Genomic DNA, 22,169 nt, shown 5'->3' on the forward strand with positions numbered 1-22,169 from the left:
CAGTTGAGTTGGCATTAGTCTGTGATCATGGCTGTGGTTAGGATTGGCCAGCTGGTGTTTTTCTGCAGGGAAACAGAGATGGCTAATAATAATGACAAGCCATAATGAATGTACATGAATGCATCATTAGGATATCAAATGCTATAATATTAATACATTGCAATACAAATACAATTATTAAATATAAATAACAATATGTAAAAAATAATAAGTGATTAAGCTATGCAAATAGAGAGTCAAGATATCAACATGAATGTCAAGTGGGGCGGCAGGGTAGCCTAGTGGTTAGAGCGTTGGACTAGTAACCGGAAGGTTCCGAGTTCAAACCCCCGAGCTGTCGTTCTGCCCCTGAACAGGCAGTTAACCCACTGTTCCCAGGCCGTCATTGAGAATAAGAATGTGTTCTTAACTGACTTGCCTGGTTAAATAAATTTAAAAAAACATTAAAATTAAAAGTGGGATGTGGTAGGCCAAAGCTACTCTAGCAGGCTAAAATGGCAGTGGCTAATTAGTTTAGCATATAGCATGTGGGGTATACATCAAAACAGTAGATACTCACGAAGCTAGTATTAACTAAAAAGCAGGCCTTCGTTTGCATAAAAAATAAAGTGCACAAAGGTGCAAATACATTACGTGTCAGTTCACTACAGCACATGTAGCGCCAAGACCTGTCAGAGCAGCTCACAGATAGCTCATCTGTAAATAGCCCATCCAATCTTCCTCATCCCCATACTCCATACTGTATTTATTTATGTATCTTGCTCCTTTGTATCCCAGTATCTCAACTTGCACAATCATCTTCTGCACATCCTACTATTCCATTGTTTAATTGCTAAATTGTAATTACTTTGCCACCACGGCCTATTTATTGCCTTACCTCTCTTATCCTACCACATTTGCACATGCTGTATATAGATTTTTCTACTGTATTATTGATTGTATGACTGTGTGTTGTTGTATGTGCTAAACTGCTTTGCTTTATCTTGGCCAGGTCGCAGTTGTTAATGGGAACTTGTTCGCAGTTGTTAATGAGCCTACCTGGTTAAATAAAGGTGTTCTCAACTAGCCTACCTGGTTAAATAAAGGTGTTCTCAACTAGCCTACCTGGTTAAATAAAGGTGTTCTCAACTAGCCTACCTGGTTAAATAAAGGTGTTCTCAACTAGCCTACCTGGTTAAATAAAGGTGTTCTCAACTAGCCTACCTGGTTAAATAAAGGTGTTCTCAACTAGCCTACCTGGTTAAATAAAGATGTTCTCAACTAGCCTACCTGGTTAAATAAAGGTGTTCTCAACTAGCCTACCTGGTTAAATAAAGGTGTTCTCAACTAGCCTACCTGGTTAAATAAAGGTGTTCTCAACTAGCCTACCTGGTTAAATAAAGATGTTCTCAACTAGCCTACCTGGTTAAATAAAGGTGTTCTCAACTAGCCTACCTGGTTAAATAAAGATGTTCTCAACTAGCCTACCTGGTTAAATAAAGGTGTTCTCAACTAGCCTACCTGGTTAAATAAAGGTGTTCTCAACTAGCCTACCTGGTTAAATAAAGGTGTTCTCAACTGGCCTACCTGGTTAAATAAAGGTGTTCTCAACTGGCCTACCTGGTTAAATAAAGGTGTTCTCAACTGGCCTACCTGGTTAAATAAAGGTGTTCTCAACTAGCCTACCTGGTTAAATAAAGGTGTTCTCAACTAGCCTACCTGGTTAAATAAAGGTGTTCTCAACTAGCCTACCTGGTTAAATAAAGGTGTTCTCAACTAGCCTACCTGGTTAAATAAAGGTGTTCTCAACTAGCCTACCTGGTTAAATAAAGGTGTTCTCAACTAGCCTACCTGGTTAAATAAAGGTGTTCTCAACTAGCCTACCTGGTTAAATAAAGGTGTTCTCAACTAGCCTACCTGGTTAAATAAAGGTGTTCTCAACTAGCCTACCTGGTTAAATAAAGGTGTTCTCAACTAGCCTACCTGGTTAAATAAAGGTGTTCTCAACTAGCCTACCTGGTTAAATAAAGGTGTTCTCAACTAGCCTACCTGGTTAAATAAAGGTGTTCTCAACTAGCCTACCTGGTTAAATAAAGGTGTTCTCAACTAGCCTACCTGGTTAAATAAAGGTGTTCTCAACTAGCCTACCTGGTTAAATAAAGGTGTTCTCAACTAGCCTACCTGGTTAAATAAAGGTGTTCTCAACTAGCCTACCTGGTTAAATAAAGGTGTTCTCAACTAGCCTACCTGGTTAAATAAAGGTGTTCTCAACTAGCCTACCTGGTTAAATAAAGGTGTTCTCAACTAGCCTACCTGGTTAAATAAAGATGTTCTCAACTAGCCTACCTGGTTAAATAAAGGTGAAATACAAAAGAAAAGAAAAGAAAACAGATCAATGAATCCAAGTAGCTGTTTTACTCGGACTATTAGCATGTGTGGCTGAAATGTTACACAAAACAAATGTTTTTATTAACTGAATTCCTTTTCTGTTTCGTTCTTCAATGTGATAACATTTTGCTCTCACGTTGTCATTGACCCGTGCTTTCTTGGGCTGTTTCAGCTGAGCATTTGGTGTGTTCTCACCTGTCTGAGTTGGTGACGGACCTAAATACAGGGGAGGTGCCTGCAAACTTGTTTTTATACTTGACCATGCTAGAGGGCAAACCTGCCGGGAATGCCCTCCATCTTCCTCCATGCCTCAGACTGGGGGGAATTCTGAACACTACAGGAGCACAATGTCTGAAGTTCACATTTTGCCTTAAATCTATACATTTGTCTTCTGATATGAAGGTCTGAAAAAATAAAGGGTGAATTTCACAAATGAACATTCTTCCAAGGCCCTTTTCAGACTTGAGATAAGTTGATTTAACGTGGAATGAATAAATAGATAAAAATTGACTTTAGTAAAACATTTATTCAGTCCATGTTAAGTCTGAATGAGGCCCCATGTGCTCAGTGTAACGAGTGTGGTTCAACACAACAGTTTAGTTGTGATGAACCTAGAAGACAGGCTGAGTGGACTAAGGCAGGCGTTTGACAAGCAGGGTAACCGGGTTCACATCCACCTTCTCACAAGAATACCAGTGATGAAGGCCCACTTTATCAATGTTACCTCTACTATGACTTACATAGCCCTAAACATGTTGATTGTAACATGATTTATAATCTCACAGTTGCCTGGAAACTGTAGCCTATAATTAGTGCCAAAGTCTCAGGAAAAGTATACATCCCCAGTGTCTTCTTTAGAGTCTTAATGGAAATATTGACAGAACATTCCATATTTACAATCAATCAATATTTATGTCATGAATCAAATGCAATTTCAAAGCCTTGGATTGTATGAGAGACATTTATTTGAGTGTTTTGGTGCTGCCTTTTTCATGCACTGAAACACCAGAGAGGGTCACAACACCCTAAAAAACACAATGATTCAGATTGAAGAGCCACTCCGGGTGTTTCAGAGTACTTCCATTCTGTTTTGAAGTACATTTATTGTATCATCACACCAGATCTCAGTTTAGGTGCACTACTTTTCATGGTTTTACGACACAACGATGGTGTTTTCGGTCCTTCTATTTCAACAGGGATGATAGACTGTGAACACTGTTGTACAATAATGAGGTTATGGCCATGGGAGTCAGAGGACAGAATCACTTTCCCTCACAGATCTATTACCACCATTATAACACCATTATACTCCACAACACAATAGAACAATGTCTGCAGTGCACTGCAAAGCCAATATATCGCCTATGTGGGATATCAGTTACAATGAATTATCTTCACTGCTGGGAGCCTAGCACTAGTTAGTCTGCAGCATAGGTGAGTCTTTAGTCAATCAGAACAAACCATTGGAAAGCTCAAATGTAAAGTGGATAGGTGGATCCAAAGATAGATATCCACTCTATGAGACCAAACACCTGCTACCAAACATCTCTTTTTCACAACAAACACACACACACACACACACACACACACACACACACACACACACACACTATAATGATTAGTGGTGGTGTTGACAGCCATGGGTCCAGGCTGTTCACTGTGGGAGCTGACATGTTGGTGAGTCCAGGCCCTACTGAGTGACAGTGAAGCTAATCAGAGGTGTCTACATAATGAGACAGAGGAATCTCTCTCTCTCACACACACACACAGCAGATGTCCTCAGCCTCACACACTCCATAGCTTATCTTGCCAAGAGAGAATTGGATTGGTCTTTGAACTGTGGGGGAGACACTTTCTAAATTCCACATCGACCCTGCCCCAGCCCTCTACCCTCTAAGCACTCCCTCCCCCAGCTCTCTAAGAACCCCCCAGCCCACTACCCTAAGCACCCCCCGCCCAGCTCTCTAAGAACCCCCCAGCCCACTACCCTAAGCACTCCCGCCCCAGCTCTCTACCCTCTAAGCATTCAGTCCCCCAGCTCTCGAAGAACCCCCCCCAGCCCACTACCCTAATCACTTCCTCCCCCAGCCCCTAAGAACTCCCCACAGCCCTCTAAGAGATCCAACTAACCCTCTAAGAACCCCCCAACCCTAAACACATGGTCCCTAAGCCGGATCCGGCCGGTGACACATTTCTATTTCTATTCAGTCTGAGCAATGATTTGTTGTCAATTCAGCTCGGCCCGCTTCCATGCCTACCGCCCGCGTTGCGCTGCACTACAAGTCACAGCAAGCACTGCCAAAGTACTGCACGCCAAATGGCAGTGCATCGCCACACACACCCCTCCTCCCAGACCCACACACTCACATGAGCCAGTCAGTGCGCTGTATCATCTCATCACTAATAACACTGACCGAATCTTCTACCGGACCGAAAGTTGAAACGTCACACTCACTCACACACACAGAGCAGATGTCCTCAGCCTCACACACTCCCTAGCTTCTCTGGCCAAGAGAGAATTGGATTGGTCTTTCACTAATAGCACTGACCGAATCTTCTACCGGACCGAAAGTTTAAACGTGTTGTAGGCTAAATGTCCATGCCAAGTTTCGGTTCCAACGGGTCATTGCTGTTGCCTACAGAAAATGTCATATTGGTCGTCAAAAAGTTGTAAGATAAAGGATTATTCACATGCGGGTATAAGTTACTAATAAAGGAGAATAGGGCACACAAGCAACTGCCAGTATAAATAAATATCTACTTTATGAAATTACAGCCTGCTGTGCTGGCTCACTTTGCCGAATTCAGCGTCAATTGCGCTGCTTTCGTGTCGGGTTTACAGCGTGCAGCAGAGGGAAAGTGTTCAGACACATGCCCGTCGTAACAAGGCTACTAAAATGTTGCCGCCTGCCTTCGGTTTTTAAATCTTGACAACGAATAACCAAAAAACTAAACCTGCATCAAAACACAATACAAATGAGAAACATGTAGGCCTATAACAGCAACATTTGAGCAGTAGCCTCGGCTGGCTCCTCAACTACAACACATGTTGAGCGCCCCACGTAGTAATGCTGCACTCAACTGCACCGGTGATCCATGCAGTGCGACAAAATAAAGAAAACTGGTTTCAAACACACATCTGTATATTTCCGTTAGAGAACGCCTACTCTGTGAAGTGCACATGTGCAATAACTGAATTCACCTTGGCACTCCTAAACAACGCAAAACAAGTCTACAAAACTTAGTCCACTCTGTTCATAACATATTCTAGTTTTGGGAGCAGAAAACTGTATTGAGATCAAATGTTTTATCGATGAACACATTTGCAGAATGTCTGACATCTCCTTCCATCTTCTCCCACTGCCGGCCACTGGCCTTCCTCTCACTGCCATATAAGTACCACACTGCTTAAATCTATCTGACTCTTCAAAATCTACAGATATCAGAGTAGGTTCTACTACTGTGATATTCAAATGTTTAAAAAAAAAAATCTGAAATGCAGCCATACACATCAACAACTGTCCTTTCATAAAACTTAATAACTCAAGATAGATATTGGTCTCCATTACGACATACAAGTGTATCCCAAATGCAGCCTCAAGCTACAACTAAAATATAGCCTAGTGTAGCCTATCAAAACAAATTTCCCATCTTAAATGATCACTTTTATGAGAATAATCAAATCCTCCTGCTGCAGGATTATTTTACTCCTGTGACAAAACTGATCAAATTAAGATCCTACAACTCTACATAACACATCTATAGGGGTATTGATCTACTTGGAATTCTGCAAGGGTGTTGATGTTGATGTGTGTTAAAACATATTATTATTATTGTTAATAATGTACTCCCTCTCTCTTTTACTTTTACTCTTTCACTGCCTCGCTTTATCTCGCTTTCCCCCTCACACTTGATCTCATGTTCTCTCTCCCCCTCTCTCTCTATCCCTCCATTATGCACCTCTCTCTCTCTCTCTCTCTCTCTCTCTCTCTCTCTCTCTCTCTCTCTCTCTCTCTCTCTCTACCTCTGTCACACGTGATCACTTGTTCGGTCTCTCTCTCTCCCCCTCTTTCTCTATCCCTCCATTATGCTCTCTCTCTCTCTCTCTCTCTCCCGCTCTCCTCTCTCTCCCTCTCTCTCCCTCTCTCTCTCTCCCTCTGCCATGCTCCCTCTCTCTCCCTTTCTCTCTCTCTCCCTTTCTCTCTCTCTCCCTCTGTTACACTTGATCACTTGTGCTGTCTCTCTCCCTCCCTTTCTCTCTCCCTCTGTCATGCTCCCTCTGTCATGCTCCCTCTCTCTCTCCCTTTCTCTCTCTCCCTTTCTCTCTCTCCCTTTCTCTCTCTCCCTTTCTCTCTCCCTCTGTCATGCTCCCTCTCTCTCTCTCCCTCTGTTACACTTGATCACTTGTGCTGTCTCTCTCCCTCCCTTTCTCTCTCCCTCTGTCATGCTCCCTCTGTCATGCTCCCTTTCTCTCTCTCCCTTTCTCTCTCTCCCTTTCTCTCTCTCCCTTTCTCTCTCTCCCTTTCTCTCTCCCTCTGTCATGCTCCCTCTCTCTCTCTCCCTCTGTTACACTTGATCACTTGTGCTTTCTCTCTCTCTCCCTTTCTCTCTCACTCTGTCATGCTCCCTCTCTCTCTCTCCCTCTGTTACACTTGATCACTTGTGCTGTCTCTCTCCCTCCCTTTCTCTCTCCATCTGTCATGCTCCCTCTCTCTCTCTCTCCCTTTCTCTCTCTCTCCCTTTCTCTCTCCCTCTGTCATGCTCCCTCTCTCTCTCTCCCTCTGTTACACTTGATCACTTGTGCTGTCTCTCTCTCTCCCTTTTTCTCTCTCTCCCTTTCTCCCTCTCTCTCTCTCCCTCTGTTACACTTGATCACTTGTGCTGTCTCTCTCTCTCCCTTTCTCTCTCTCTCTCCCTTTCTCTCTCCCTCTGTCATGCTCCCTCTCTCTCTCTCCCTCTGTTACACTTGATCACTTGTTCTGTTTCTCTCTCTCCCTTTCTCTCTCTCTCTCTCGCTCCGTCATGCTCCCTCTCTCTCACTCTCTCCCTCTGTCACACTTGATCACATGTTCTGTCTCCCCCACTCTCTCAATCCTTCTCTCGTTCCATCTTCCAGGGGTGTTCCTGATCTGCTGGCTGCCGTTCTTCGTGACTCACATCCTGAACACCCACTGCAGGACGTGTCGTATTCCCCCGGAGCTCTACAGCGCCTTCACCTGGCTGGGCTACGTCAACAGCGCCCTCAACCCCGTCATCTACACCACCTTCAACATCGAGTTCAGACGCGCCTTCATCAAGATCCTCAGCTGCTGAGAACACCATGGTCCACCATGACCGCGTCATAGCCATGCTCCTGACCTGTACTGGACTGCACTTTGGGCCCGGCATACAAGATACAAGATACATGAGCCATGGCCTCAGCCTGAGTACCCATTATCAGAGCAATGACTGTCCTTTATCGAAATCATTGTCAGACCAGGGTTCTGAGCTGTACTGGACCTCAGGCCAGCCACACCTGAGCATGGATACATGAGCCATGACCGTCCATCTTCAGGGTCAATGACTCGTCTTCATTGAAACCATCTCCTGCCGAGAGGATAGGTCCATAATGACCATGTCTGACCATTCTCTTCCACTGGTCCTCTCAGAGCACTGGACCTCTCAGCACACTGGTCCTCTCAGAGCACTGGTCCTCTCAGAGCACTGGTCCTCTCAGAGCACTGGACCTCTCAGAGCACTGGTCCTCTCAGAGCACTGGTCCTCTCAGAGCACTGGACCTCTCAGCACACTGGTCCTCTCAGAGCACTGGACCTCTCAGCACACTGGTCCTCTCAGCACACTGGTCCTCTCAGAGCACTGGTCCTCTCAGAGCACTGGACCTCTCAGCACACTGGTCCTCTCAGCACACTGGTCCTCTCAGCACACTGGTCCTCTCAGAGCACTGGACCTCTCAGCACACTGGTCCTCTCAGCACACTGGTCCTCTCAGAGCACTGGTCCTCTCAGAGCACTGGTCCTCTCAGAGCACTGGTCCTCTCAGAGCACTGGTCCTCTCAGAGCACTGGTCCTCTCAGAGCACTGGTCCTCTCAGCACACTGGTCCTCTCAGCACACTGGTCCTCTCAGCACACTGGTCCTCTCAGCACACTGGTCCTCTCAGCACACTGGTCCTCTCAGCACACTGGTCCTCTCAGCACACTGGTCCTCTCAGCGCACTGGTCCTCTCAGCACACTGGTCCTCTCAGCACACTGGTCCTCTCAGCACACTGGTCCTCTCAGCACACTGGTCCTCTCAGCACACTGGTCCTCCCAGCATAATGGTCCTCCCAGCACTGGTCCTGTCAGCACACTGGTCCTCCCATCACACTGGTCCTCTCATCACACTGGTCCTCTCAGCACACTGGTCCTCCCATCACACTGGCCCTCTCATCACACTGGTCCTCCCAGCATAATGGTCCTCCCAGCACTGGTCCTCTCAGCACACTGGTCCTCTCAGCACACTGGTCCTCTCAGCACACTGGTCCTCTCAGCACACTGGTCCTCTCAGCACACTGGACCTCTCAGCACACTGGACCTCTCAGCACACTGGTCCTCTCAGCACACTGGTCCTCTCAGCACACTGGTCCTCTCAGCACACTGGTCCTCTCAGCACACTGGACCTCTCAGCACACTGGTCCTCTCAGCACACTGGTCCTCTCAGCACACTGGTCCTCTCAGCACACTGGTCCTCTCAGCACACTGGTCCTCTCAGCACACTGGTCCTCTCAGCACACTGGTCCTCTCAGCACACTGGTCCTCTCAGCACACTGGACCTCTCAGCACACGGGACCTCTCAGCACACGGGACCTCTCAGCACACTGGTCCTCTCAGCACACTGGTCCTCTCAGCACACTGGTCCTCTCAGCACACTGGTCCTCTCAGCACACTGGTCCTCTCAGCACACTGGCCCTCTCATCACACTGGTCCTCCCAGCATAATGGTCCTCCCAGCACTGGTCCTCTCAGCACACTGGTCCTCTCAGCACACGGGTCCTCTCAGCACACTGGTCCTCTCAGCACACTGGACCTCTCAGCACACTGGTCCTCTCAGCACACTGGTCCTCTCAGCACACTGGCACACTGGTCCTCCCAGCACACTGGTCCTCCCAGCATAATGGTCCTCCCAGCACTGGTCCTCTCAGCACACTGGACCTCTCAGCACACTGGTCCTCTCAGCACACGGGACCTCTCAGCACACGGGACCTCTCAGCACACGGGACCTCTCAGCACACGGGACCTCTCAGCACACTGGTCCTCTCAGCACACTGGTCCTCTCAGCACACTGATCCTCTCAGCACACTGGTCCTCTCAGCACACTGGAGCACATCTGAGCAAGGGCTCTCTGGCTGCCTCCTGACGGTACCTCAGGCCCAGCACACCTGAGCTGAACTACAAGTACTGCATGTGGCTTGGCTGCCAGTTGACTGGGAAGGGAGCTGCTCCACCTGTGTTATACCGTACACAGGGGGCAGGAGACATGAAGGGAGGGGAAATTAAAAAAACATAAAAATGACTGCTACAATACTGATGATTCAGAGATGGGAAAAAAAACGTTTTAAATTTGGACAAATGATGAAAAGGAAATGAAAATCAGTGTTCTACGCATCTATATGGCACAGGATCTGGACACAATGTACAGCCATCAAAAATAGCCTGAATGTCCTCTCATGGTGTGCATCTTGCCTAATGTGATCTTTGTTTCAGGAAACAAGGGATTATACTCTGTCCTGGGTTTGGTGTTTCAGACATTTGCTGGATCAAATATAACGTTAGTTTAACTGGTGACGTATGAAGAAAGACCTTCACTAATACTCAGCTACACAGATCAGACCACAGTCACAATCCTCCGTTTGATGATGCCTGGAACAGTGTAATGACCAATCATCTATACTGGCCACTTATGCCGACTTATGCCGACGTCATGTGTCAATCAACACCCCAGGGTCTTGCCTCACAGATACAGCATGCCTCCCAAATGGCCCCCTCTTCCCTTTATAGTGGACTACTTTTGACCAGACTTAGGGTGCCATTTGAGACTCAGACCCTGTTCTATTTCTTACACACCACTCCAGGTGATGACTCACAGCTATTACTGTAGCAAAGGTCATGACTTAACTGTCATTTGTTCAAATAGTCACTGAGGTTATCAGGCCATTATATATTCAGAGCAGCAGTATTTACTGTTACTAGTGACATCGTCCACCCCTCTTCCAACAGTCACCCACCACTGCATGCGTGTCAACGTTATCAGGCTGTTTTATATTTCAGTCGCTTAAAGGCTCCGTCCATCTGAATCCCTATGAAGACCTTCTATATCTGTGGATGTGGAGATGTTTGGATCGCTGTAGGAGTCGTTTAAATCGATGTCAGCACTTATGGATCACAGAGGAAGCATTTTCAAAATGCTTTTTTGGTGCCACTGTAAAAGAAATTGATAAGGCTTCAGAGCAGAGGTGTCAAACTCATTTATCTCTGGGGGATTCGGTCTTCAACGAGGTCCGGAGGGCTATGTCTGGTTATTTGGTTATATTTCCTTGCCCTCAAAATGTGCAAAACATAGTCCTCTATCCATCGTTTATTTCCGATGCTCCCTAACTGTCGAGCTTTCATTTCAGTGATTAATAGCGACCTGGGCTTTGTGGTGCCAGCGAATCGGACACGGGTGTGAATGGCGAAGTGGGCGGGGCTGTAACGGATAGGAAAAGGTTCTCTGTGTTGTGGCAAATAAAAGCTAAATGAAGCATTTCTCATGAGCTGCTTGTCATCTGTATACACACACACACACACACACACACACAGAAAGAGAGATGTTTGGATCACTGAAAATATTTGGCAGGGGCCCTCAAATCCTCAAAAGGTTCTACAGCTGCATCATTGAGAGCATCTTGACTGGCTACATCACCGCTTGGTATGGAAACTGCTTGGCATCTGACCACTACAGAGCGTAGTGTGTACGGACCAGTACATCACTTGGGCTGAGCTCCCTGCCATCCAGAACCTCTATACCAGGCAGTGTCAGAGGAAGACCCTAAAAATGGTCAATGATTCAGTCAGACTGTTCTCTCTGCTACCGCATGGCAAGCGGTACCGATGCACATAGTCTGAAACAAACAGGACCCTGAACAGCTTCTTCCCGCAAGCCATAAGACAGATAAACAGTTAGTCTGGGTAGCTTTTTGGTTAACTATTTAACTATCTGCATTGACCCTTTTTTCACTAACTCTTTTTGACTCATCACATACACTGCTGCTACTGTTTACTATCTGTCCCTTTATTCCTAGTTATATGTACATATCTACCTCAATGACCTCGTACCCCTGCACATCCACTCATATGGCCAAGTTATTGTTCATCATTGTGTATTTATTATTTTGTGTTATTACTTTTCTATTCTTTCTCTCTGCATCGTTGGGAAGTAAGCATTTCACTGTTGGTCTATAACGGTTGTTTACGAAGCATGTGAAGAATAAAATGAGATTTGATGTGTGTTTGGAGGGAGATCGTGAGCAGTATGTGTAGTAGGGAGAAGCAGCTTGGGTTCTGGGGCAGTATCACAGCTGGACCCCAGCTGAGCCCTGCCAGAACCACAGAAACATGTAGAGAGATAGACGGAGGGCTGAAGATACAAAAGGAGAGGAAATATGAACAGAGCTAAATATATTTACAAAGAGAAAGACAAAGACAAAAGGAGAGAGAGAGAGAGGGAGAGAAAGAGCGAGAGAGAGAGAGAGAGAGAGAGAGAGAGAGAGAGAGAGAGAAAGAGAGAGGGAGAGAAAGAGAGAGGGAGAGAGAGAAGAGAGAGAGAGAGAAAGAGAGAGAGAGAGAGAGAAAGAGAGAGGGAGAGAAAGAGAGAGAGAGAGAGAGAGAGAGAGAGAGAGAGAGAGAGAAGAGAGAGAGAGAAAGAGAGAGGGAGAGAAAGAGAGAGGGAGAGAGAGAGAGAGAGAGAGAGAGGGAGAGAGAGGGAGAGAGAAAGAGAGGGGGAGAGAAAGAGAGAGGGAGAGAGGGAGAGAAAGAGAGAGGGAGAGAGAGAGGCTAGCAGGGGATAGATGGAGAGTGGAGCCAGTCAGTCAGGTGGAAAGAACACCAGTGACACTTAGATGTGCACCTGTTCCACAACCCACACATCACCTCACACGTCCACTTAGAGAGATGTGCACCTGTTCCCCAACCACAACCCACACATCACCTCACACCTCCACTTAGAGAGACGTGCACCTGTTCCCCAAACACAACCCACACATCACCTCACACCTCCACTTAGAGAGACGTGCACCTGTTCCCCAACCACAACCCACACATCACCTCACACCTCCACTTAGAGAGACGTGCACCTGTTCCCCAACCACAACCCACACATCACCTCACACCTCCACTTAGAGAGACGTGCACCTGTTCCCCAAACACAACCCACACATCACCTCACACCTCCACTTAGAGAGACGTGCACCTGTTCCCCAACCACAACCCACACATCACCTCACACCTCCACTTAGAGAGATGTGCACCTGTTCCCCAACCACAACCCACACATCACCTCACACCTCCACTTAGAGAGATGTGCACCTGTTCCCCAACCACAACCCACACATCACCTCACACCTCCACTTAGAGAGATGTGCACCTGTTCCCCAACCACAACCCACACATCCGCTCACACCTCCACTTAGAGAGACGTGCACCTGTTCCCCAACCACAACCCACACATCACCTCACACCTCCACTTAGAGAGACGTGCACCTGTTCCCCAACCACAACCCACACATCACCTCACACCTCCACTTAGAGAGACGTGCACCTGTTCCCCAACCACAACCCACACATCACCTCACACCTCCACTTAGAGAGACGTGCACCTGTTCCCCAACCACAACCCACACATCACCTCACACCTCCACTTAGAGAGACGTGCACCTGTTCCCCAACCACAACCCACACATCACCTCACACCTCCACTTAGAGAGACGTGCACCTGTTCCCCAACCACAACCCACACATCACCTCACACCTCCACTTAGAGAGATGTGCACCTGTTCCCCAACCACAACCCACACATCACCTCACACCTCCACTTAGAGAGATGTGCACCTGTTCCCCAACCACAACCCATATATCTACATATTGATATCTGCATGTTATCTGTATACTGATATCTGCATATTGATATCTCCATGTTATCTGTATACTGATATCTGCATATTGATATCTACATATTGATATCTGCATGTTATCTGTATACTGATATCTGCATATTGATATCTCCATGTTATCTGTATACTGATATCTGCATGTTGATATCTACATATTGATATCTGCATGTTATCTGTATACTGATATCTGCATATTGATATCTCCATGTTATCTGTATACTGATATCTGCATATTGATATCTCCATGTTATCTGTATACTGATATCTGCATATTGATATCTCCATGTTATCTGTATACTGATATCTACATATTGATATCTGCATGTTATCTGTATACTGATATCTGCATATTGATATCTCCATGTTATCTGTATACTGATATCTGCATATTGATATCTCCATGTTATCTGTATACTGATATCTGCATATTGATATCTCCATGTTATCTGTATACTGATATCTGCATATTGATATCTCCATGTTATCTTTACTACTGATATCTGCATGTTGATATCTCCATGTTATCTGTATACTGATATCTGCATATTGATATCTCCATGTTATCTGTATACTGATATCTGCATATTGATATCTCCATGTTATCTGTATACTGATATCTGCATGTTGATATCTACATATTGATATCTGCATGTTATCTGTATACTGATATCTGCATATTGATATCTCCATGTTATCTGTATACTGATATCTGCATGTTGATATCTACATATTGATATCTCCATGTTATCTGTATACTGATATCTGCATGTTGATATCTACATATTGATATCTGCATGTTATCTGTATACTGATATCTGCATATTGATATCTCCATGTTATCTGTATACTGATATCTGCATATTGATATCTACATATTGATATCTGCATGTTATCTGTATACTGATATCTGCATATTGATATCTCCATGTTATCTGTATACTGATATCTGCATATTGATATCTACATATTGATATCTCCATGTTATCTGTATACTGATATCTGCATATTGATATCTACATATTGATATCTACATATTGATAGCTGCATGTTATCTGTATACTGATATCTGCATATTGATATCTCCATGTTATCTGTATACTGATATCTGCATGTTGATATCTCCATGTTATCTGTATACTGATATCTGCATATTGATATCTACATATTGATATCTCCATGTTATCTGTATACTGATATCTGCATATTGATATCTCCATGTTATCTGTATACTGATATCTGCATATTGATATCTCCATGTTATCTGTATACTGATATCTGCATGTTGATATCTACATATTGATATCTGCATGTTATCTGTATACTGATATCTGTATATTGATATCTGCATGTTATCTGTATACTGCATATTGATATCTCCATATCTGTATACTGATATCTGCATATTGATATCTCCATGTTATCTGTATACTGATATCTGCATGTTGATATCTCCATGTTATCTGTATACTGATATCTGCATGTTATACATGTTATCTGTATACTGATATCTGCATATTGATATCTCCATGTTATCTGTATACTGATATCTGCATATTGATATCTGCATGTTATCTGTATACTGATATCTGCATATTGATATCTCCATGTTATCTGTATACTGATATCTGCATGTTGATATCTACATATTGATATCTGCATGTTATCTGTATACTGATATCTGCATGTTGATATCTCCATGTATACTGATATCTGTATACTGATATCTGCATATTGATATCTCCATGTTATCTGTATACTGATATCTACATATTGATATCTGCATGTTATCTGTATACTGATATCTGCATATTGATATCTCCATGTTATCTGTATACTGATATCTGCATATTGATATCTCCATGTTATCTGTATACTGATATCTGCATATTGATATCTCCATGTTATCTGTATACTGATATCTGCATATTGATATCTGCATGTTATCTGTATACTGATATCTGCATGTTGATATCTCCATGTTATCTGTATACTGATATCTGCATATTGATATCTCCATGTTATCTGTATACTGATATCTGCATATTGATATCTCCATGTTATCTGTATATCTCTACATATTGATATCTGCATGTTATCTGTATACTGATATCTACATATTGATATCTCCATGTTATCTGTATACTGATATCTGCATGTTGATATCTACATATTGATATCTCCATGTTATCTGTATACTGATATCTGCATGTTGATATCTACATATTGATATCTCCATGTTATCTGTATACTGATATCTGCATGTTGATATCTCCATGTTATCTGTAGACTGATACCTGCATATTGATATTTACATATTGATATCTGCATGTTGATATCTACATATTGATATCTCCATGTTATCTGTATACTGATATCTGCATGTTGATATCTACATATTGATATCTCCATGTTATCTGTATACTGATATCTGCATATTGATATCTACATATTGATATCTGCATGTTATCTGTATACTGATATCTGCATATTGATATCTCCATGTTATCTGTATACTGATATCTGCATGTTGATATCTCCATGTTATCTGTATACTGATATCTGCATATTGATATCTCCATGTTATCTGTATACTGATATCTGCATATTGATATCTCCATGTTATCTGTATACTGATATCTGCATATTGATATCTCCATGTTATCTGTATACTGATATCTGCATGTTGATATCTACATATTGATATCTGCATGTTATCTGTATACTGATATCTGCATATTGATATCTCCATGTTATCTGTATACTGATATCTGCATGTTGATATCTCCATGTTATCTGTATACTGATATCTGCATATTGATATCTCCATGTTATCTGTATACTGATATCTGCATGTTGATATCTCCATGTTATCTGTATACTGATATCTGCATATTGATATCTCCATGTTATCTGTATACTGATATCTGCATATTGATATCTCCATGTTATCTGTATACTGATATCTGCATATTGATATCTGCATGTTATCTGTATACTGATATCTGCATATTGATATCTCCATGTTATCTGTATACTGATATCTGCATATTGATATCTCCATGTTATCTGTATACTGATATCTGCATATTGATATCTCCATGTTATCTGTATACTGATATCTGCATGTTGATATCTACATATTGATATCTGCATGTTATCTGTATACTGATATCTGCATATTGATATCTGCATGTTATCTGTATACTGATATCTACATATTGATATCTGCATGTTATCTGTATACTGATATCTACATATTGATATCTACATATTGATATCTGCATGTTATCTGTATACTGATATCTGCATATTGATATCTCCATGTTATCTGTATACTGATATCTGCATATTGATATCTCCATGTTATCTGTATACTGATATCTGCATGTTGATATCTACATATTGATATCTGCATGTTATCTGTATACTGATATCTGCATATTGATATCTGCATGTTATCTGTATACTGATATCTACATATTGATATCTGCATGTTATCTGTATACTGATATCTACATATTGATATCTACATATTGATATCTGCATGTTATCTGTATACTGATATCTGCATATTGATATCTCCATGTTATCTGTATACTGATATCTGCATATTGATATCTACATATTGATATCTACATATTGATAGCTGCATGTTATCTGTATACTGATATCTGCATATTGATATCTCCATGTTATCTGTATACTGATATCTGCATGTTGATATCTGCATATTGATATCTGCATGTTGATATCTACATATTGATATCTGCATGTTGATATCTACATATTGATATCTGCATGTTGATATCTACATATTGATATCTCCATGTTATCTGTATACTGATATCTGCATGTTGATATCTACATATTGATATCTCCATGTTATCTGTATACTGATATCTGCATGTTGATATCTGCATGTTATCTGTATACTGATACCTGCATATTGATATTTACATACTGATATCTGCATGTTGATATCTACATCTGCATGGTGAACAAAATGGCCCCAGAGGGGACGGCTGACATTTTACGGACTCCTAACCAACAGTGCTATTTTCTGTGTTTTTTCGCATTGTAACTTATTTTGTACATAATGTTGCTGCTACCTAATCTTATGACCGAAAAGAGGTTCTGGATATCAGAACATCGATTACTCACCCCAAACTGGACAAAGATGTTTTATTTAATGAGTCTTACGCAAAGGATATACTGTTTCTCCCGAACTAGGCCCAAATCGCCGACATTTGCATGAAGAAAAGACGGAGATACAGGGGGGGGGGGGCAGATCCAGGTGCCTTGTGAGAATTCATAGGCGAGTGGGTAACCCGCCTCTACCATTCATTCTATTGGGCAACTTGCCATCACTGGAGAATACACTGGATGAGCCCCGTTCGAGACTATCCTACCAACGGGACATTAAAAACTGTAATATCTTGTTTCACTGATAATATACAGTTGGCTGGGTTTTCCATGCATCAGCAGGACAGAACAGCTACGTCCGGTAAGATGAAGGGTGGTAGTGTGTGTCTATTTGTCAATAACAGCTGGTGTGCAATGTCTAAAATGAAGGAATTCTCGAGGTATTGCTCGCCTGAGGTAGAGTACCTCATGATAAGCTGTAGACCACACTATCTCCAAAGAGTTTTCATCTATATTTTTTGTAGCCGTCTATTTACCACCACAAACCAATGCTGACACCAAGACCACACTAAACAAGCTGTATAAGGCCATAAGCAAACAAGAAAATACTCCTAGTGGCCAGGGACTTTAATGCAGGCAAACTTAAATCCGTTTCTACCAGCATGTCACATGTGCAACCAGAGGAAAACAATTCTAGACCACCTTTACCCCACACACAGAGACGCATGCAAAGCTCTCCCTCACCCTCCATTTGACAAATCTGACCATAATTATATCCTCCTGATTCCTGCTTACAAGCAAAAACTAAAGCAGGAAGTACCAGTGACTCATCTCAATACATAAATGGTCAGATGACGCGGATGCTACGCTACAGGACTGTTTTGCTAGCACAGACTGGAATATGTTCCGGGATTCATCCAATGGTATTGAAGAGTATACCACCTCAGTCAAAGGCTTCATCAATAAATGCATCGACGATGTCCCCACAGTGACCATACGTGCATATTCCAACCACACATCTGCCATGCTGATCCTCAACATGGGGGCCCCTCAAGGGTGCGTGCTTAGTTCCCTCCTGTACTCTCTGTTCACCCACGTCTGCGTGGCCAAGCACGACTCCAACATCATCATTAAGTTTGCTGATGACACAACAGTGGCCAGATCACCGACAACAATAAGACAACCTATAGGGAGGAGGTCAGAGACCTGGCCGTGTGGTGCCAGGACAGCAACCTCTCCCTCAACGTGAGCAAGAAAAAGGAGCTGATCGTGGACTACAGGAAAAGGAGGGCTGAACATGACCCCCATTCACATCGACAGGGCTGTAGGGGAGCGAGTCGAGAGTCTAAAGTTCCTTATTGTCCACATCACCAACAAACTATCACGGTCCAAACACACCAAGATAGTCATGAAGAGGGCACGACAATGCCCTTTCCCCCTCGAGAGACTGAAAAGATTTGTCATGGTTCCCCAGATCCTCAAAAAGTTCCTACAGCTGCACCATTGAGAACTGGTTGCATCACCGCCTGGTATGGCAACTACTCGGCCCCCAACTGTAAGGCGCTACAGAGGCTAGTGTGTACGGCCCAGTACATCACTGGGGCCAAGCTTCCTACCATCCAGGACCTTTATACTAGGAGGTGTCAGAGGAAGGCCCAAAAAAATTGTCAAAGATTCCAGTCACCCTAGTCATAGACTGTTCTCTCTGCTACTGCATGGAAAGCAGTACTGGAGCACCAAGTCTAGGTCCAAAAGGCTCCTTAACAGCTCCTACCCCAAAGCCATCAGACTGCTGAACAAATAATCAAATGGACACCCAGACTATTTGCATTGACCCCCGCACATTGACTCAGTACTGGAATCCCCTGTATATAGCTTTGATATCGTTTTTTTATTGTCACTTTTTTTAAACTTTCGTTTATTTGGTAAATATTTTCCGAACTCAATTGTCTTAAAACTGGATTGTAAGCATTTCAAAGTAAAGTCTACACCTGATGTATTAAGTGTGTGTGACAAATCAAATTTGATTTGGTATTGATATCTGCATGTTGATATCTGAATATTGATATCTGCATGTTGATATCTGAATATTGATATCTGCATTCTGCAACATGTGCTGCCATCATGTGTGGAAAATATGGTGTGTGTGTGTGTGTGTGTGTGTGTGTGCTTCTCTCTCCATTTCTACTGACTGAGTGTTTGTTCAGACTCCTGGGTGTTCTGGTGTTCTCCTGTAGTTCTAACTTTACTGTGTGAAGTGTCCCACGTTCCACTCTGTATAGACTTAGGCTAAAGCTGTGTAGACTGGGCCAGCTATGTAGACACTCACACACACCCCTTCCCCTCCGCCTCTCTCTCTCTCCTTCCCCTCCGCCTCTCTCTCTCTCCTTCCCCTCCGCCTCTCTCTCTCTCCTTCCCCTCCGCCTCTCTCTCTCTCCTTCCCCTCCGCCTCTCTCTCTCTCCTTCCCCTCCGCCTCTCTCTCTCTCCTTCCCCTCCGCCTCTCTCTCTCTTCCTCCCCCTCCTCCTCTCCTCTCTCTCCTTCCTCTCCTTCCCTCTCTCTCTCTCTCTCCTTCCCTCTCTCTCTCTCTCTCCTTCCTCCGTCTCTCTCTCTCTCCTTCCCCTCCTTCCCTCTCTCTCTCTCTCTCCTTCCCCTCCGCCTCTCTCTCTCTCTCCTTCCCCTCCGCTCTCTCTCTCTCTCCTTCCCCCCCGCCTCTCTCTCTCTCTCCCTCCCCTCTGCCTCTCTCTCTCTCTCCTCCCCTCCGCCTCTCTCTCTCTCTCCTTCCCCTCTGCCTCTCTCTCTCTCTCCTTCCCCTCTGCCTCTCTCTCTCTCTCCTTCCCCTCCGCCTCTCTCTCTCTCTCCTTCCTCCGCCTCTCTCTCTCTCCTTCCCCTCCGCCTCTCTCTCTCTCCTTCCCCTCCTCTCTCTCTCTCCTTCCCCTCTGCCTCTCTCTCTCTCCTTCCCCTCCGCCTCTCTCTCTCTCCTTCCCCTCCGCCTCTCTCTCTCTCCTTCCCCTCCGCCTCTCTCTCCTTCCCCTCCGCCTCTCTCTCTCCTTCCCCTCCGCTCTCTCTCTCCTTCCCCTCCTCCGCCTCTCTCTCTCCTTCCCCTCCGCTCTCTCTCCTTCCCCTCTGCCTCTCTCTCTCCTTCCCCTCCGCCTCTCTCTCTCTCCTTCCCCTCCGCCTCTCTCTCCCCTTCCCCTCTGCCTCTCTCTCTCCTTCCCCTCCGCCTCTCTCTCTCTCCTTCCCCTCCGCCTCTCTCTCTCCTTCCCCTCCGCCTCTCTCTCTCTCCTTCCCCTCCGCCTCTCTCTCCCCTTCCCCTCCGCCTCTCTCTCTCTCCTTCCCCTCCGCCTCTCTCTCTCTCCTTCCCCTCCGCCTCTCTCTCTCTCTCCTTCCCCTCCGCCTCTCTCTCTCTCTCCTTCCCATTCCACCTGTCTCTTTCCCTTTCCTCTTCTGTTTCCCTCCCTCTGTTCTCGCTTCTCTTCTTTCTTCTTCACATTCTCCACATTCTCTCTATCTCGCTCTCTCTATCACCTAACAAAAACTCAGAGCCTTGACAAACTGTGTGTGTGTTAGCATCCAACCCTAGGCAGATAAATAGAGCTGAAGGACAGTTATGGCACCTCTAATGGTGATAAAAGGAATGCAGGTGTGGAATAACATGTATTCCTTTGCATTTCACTGTGTCCTTCTCTCCACTCATTAGCGCTCACTGTTTCCTCCCACCACTGTCACAGAGCAGTCACACGCACGCACGCACACACACCCATACTGTGTGTTCTTCATACATACACACACAGACACATTTCTGGCATAATTGTGTGAGACGAGGATTACGGTCCCAGAGATTTCCTCTTTGATGATTGTAACAGAATAGAAACAGAGCAGTGGACTGGGAACAATTGCATGCCTATATGCGGCTTTGAATACAGTAAATGTTCTTCTAAGTTCTCTCAAACAGCTATATTTACAGTAACCGATGGAGGATGTAAACCTCACTACTCAGCTTCACATATACGTTCAGTGTACATAGGCACTGCACACTCTACAAAGTTTGGCAGTAGACAGACCAAAATGGCAGACCTTCAGTAAAAAAGCGGAACTTTAAAATTAAAAAAAATTAAAATCAGTATGCTGGAGCTGCTCCATGTTCGTAACCATGGCATGTAACCATAGCGCTGTTGCCGTGGCGCTGTGTTGTGATCATGGTGCTGTTGTGCAGCAGTAGTGTAGCCGTGACTAGACTAGGGTTATCTACAGTGGCAGTCAGTGCTATCCTGCTGGGAGCCCTCTAGCTATGAACATCATTACATGCTCTATCACTGTGGAATGCCTATACACCCTCTTCCCCCATTAACCCATGAAATGCGTTCCCCCCTCCTCCATCTCTCCCCCCTCCCCCTCCATCTCCCTTTAGTGTGTGTAGTTCACTGTATTTATACTTTGAATATCGCTTTTCAACATTAAAAGTTCATATCACTAG

At 44.3% G+C, this 22,169-nt stretch overlaps 1 protein-coding gene and 1 long non-coding RNA gene across 17 annotated transcripts in view; one reads left to right on the forward strand and one right to left on the reverse strand.

Moving 5' to 3' along the window:
- Positions 1–7,692, forward strand: part of LOC118382487 (D(3) dopamine receptor-like) — a 37,349-nt gene extending 29,657 nt beyond the window's left edge. For both annotated transcript variants that reach the window (XM_052502694.1, XM_052502701.1), the window contains one exon: positions 7,484–7,692. In XM_052502694.1, coding sequence (XP_052358654.1) covers positions 7,484–7,680 — 197 coding nt within the window. In that variant the 3' untranslated portion in view covers positions 7,681–7,692. The remainder of the gene's footprint in view (positions 1–7,483) is intronic.
- An 883-nt stretch (positions 7,693–8,575) lies between these two features.
- LOC127919205 (uncharacterized) lies at positions 8,576–10,057 on the reverse strand. Of its 15 annotated transcripts, none has more exons than XR_008102173.1 (4): positions 9,556–10,057; positions 9,195–9,228; positions 9,025–9,160; positions 8,576–8,888 (listed from the first exon to the last, which is right to left on the reverse strand). It is a non-coding gene; the product is annotated as an uncharacterized LOC127919205 (long non-coding RNA). The 15 variants fall into 15 exon arrangements; XR_008102188.1 differs by lacking the exon at positions 9,025–9,160 and adding an exon at positions 8,940–9,007 and having other exon boundaries at positions 8,584–8,871; XR_008102177.1 differs by lacking the exon at positions 9,025–9,160 and adding an exon at positions 8,940–9,007 and having other exon boundaries at positions 8,584–8,888.
- Between the last annotated feature and the right edge of the window lie 12,112 nt (positions 10,058–22,169).

Source organism: Oncorhynchus keta, chromosome 4 (assembly GCF_023373465.1).
Source record: "Oncorhynchus keta strain PuntledgeMale-10-30-2019 chromosome 4, Oket_V2, whole genome shotgun sequence".
In the NCBI taxonomy this organism is placed as follows: Eukaryota; Metazoa; Chordata; class Actinopteri; order Salmoniformes; family Salmonidae; genus Oncorhynchus; species Oncorhynchus keta.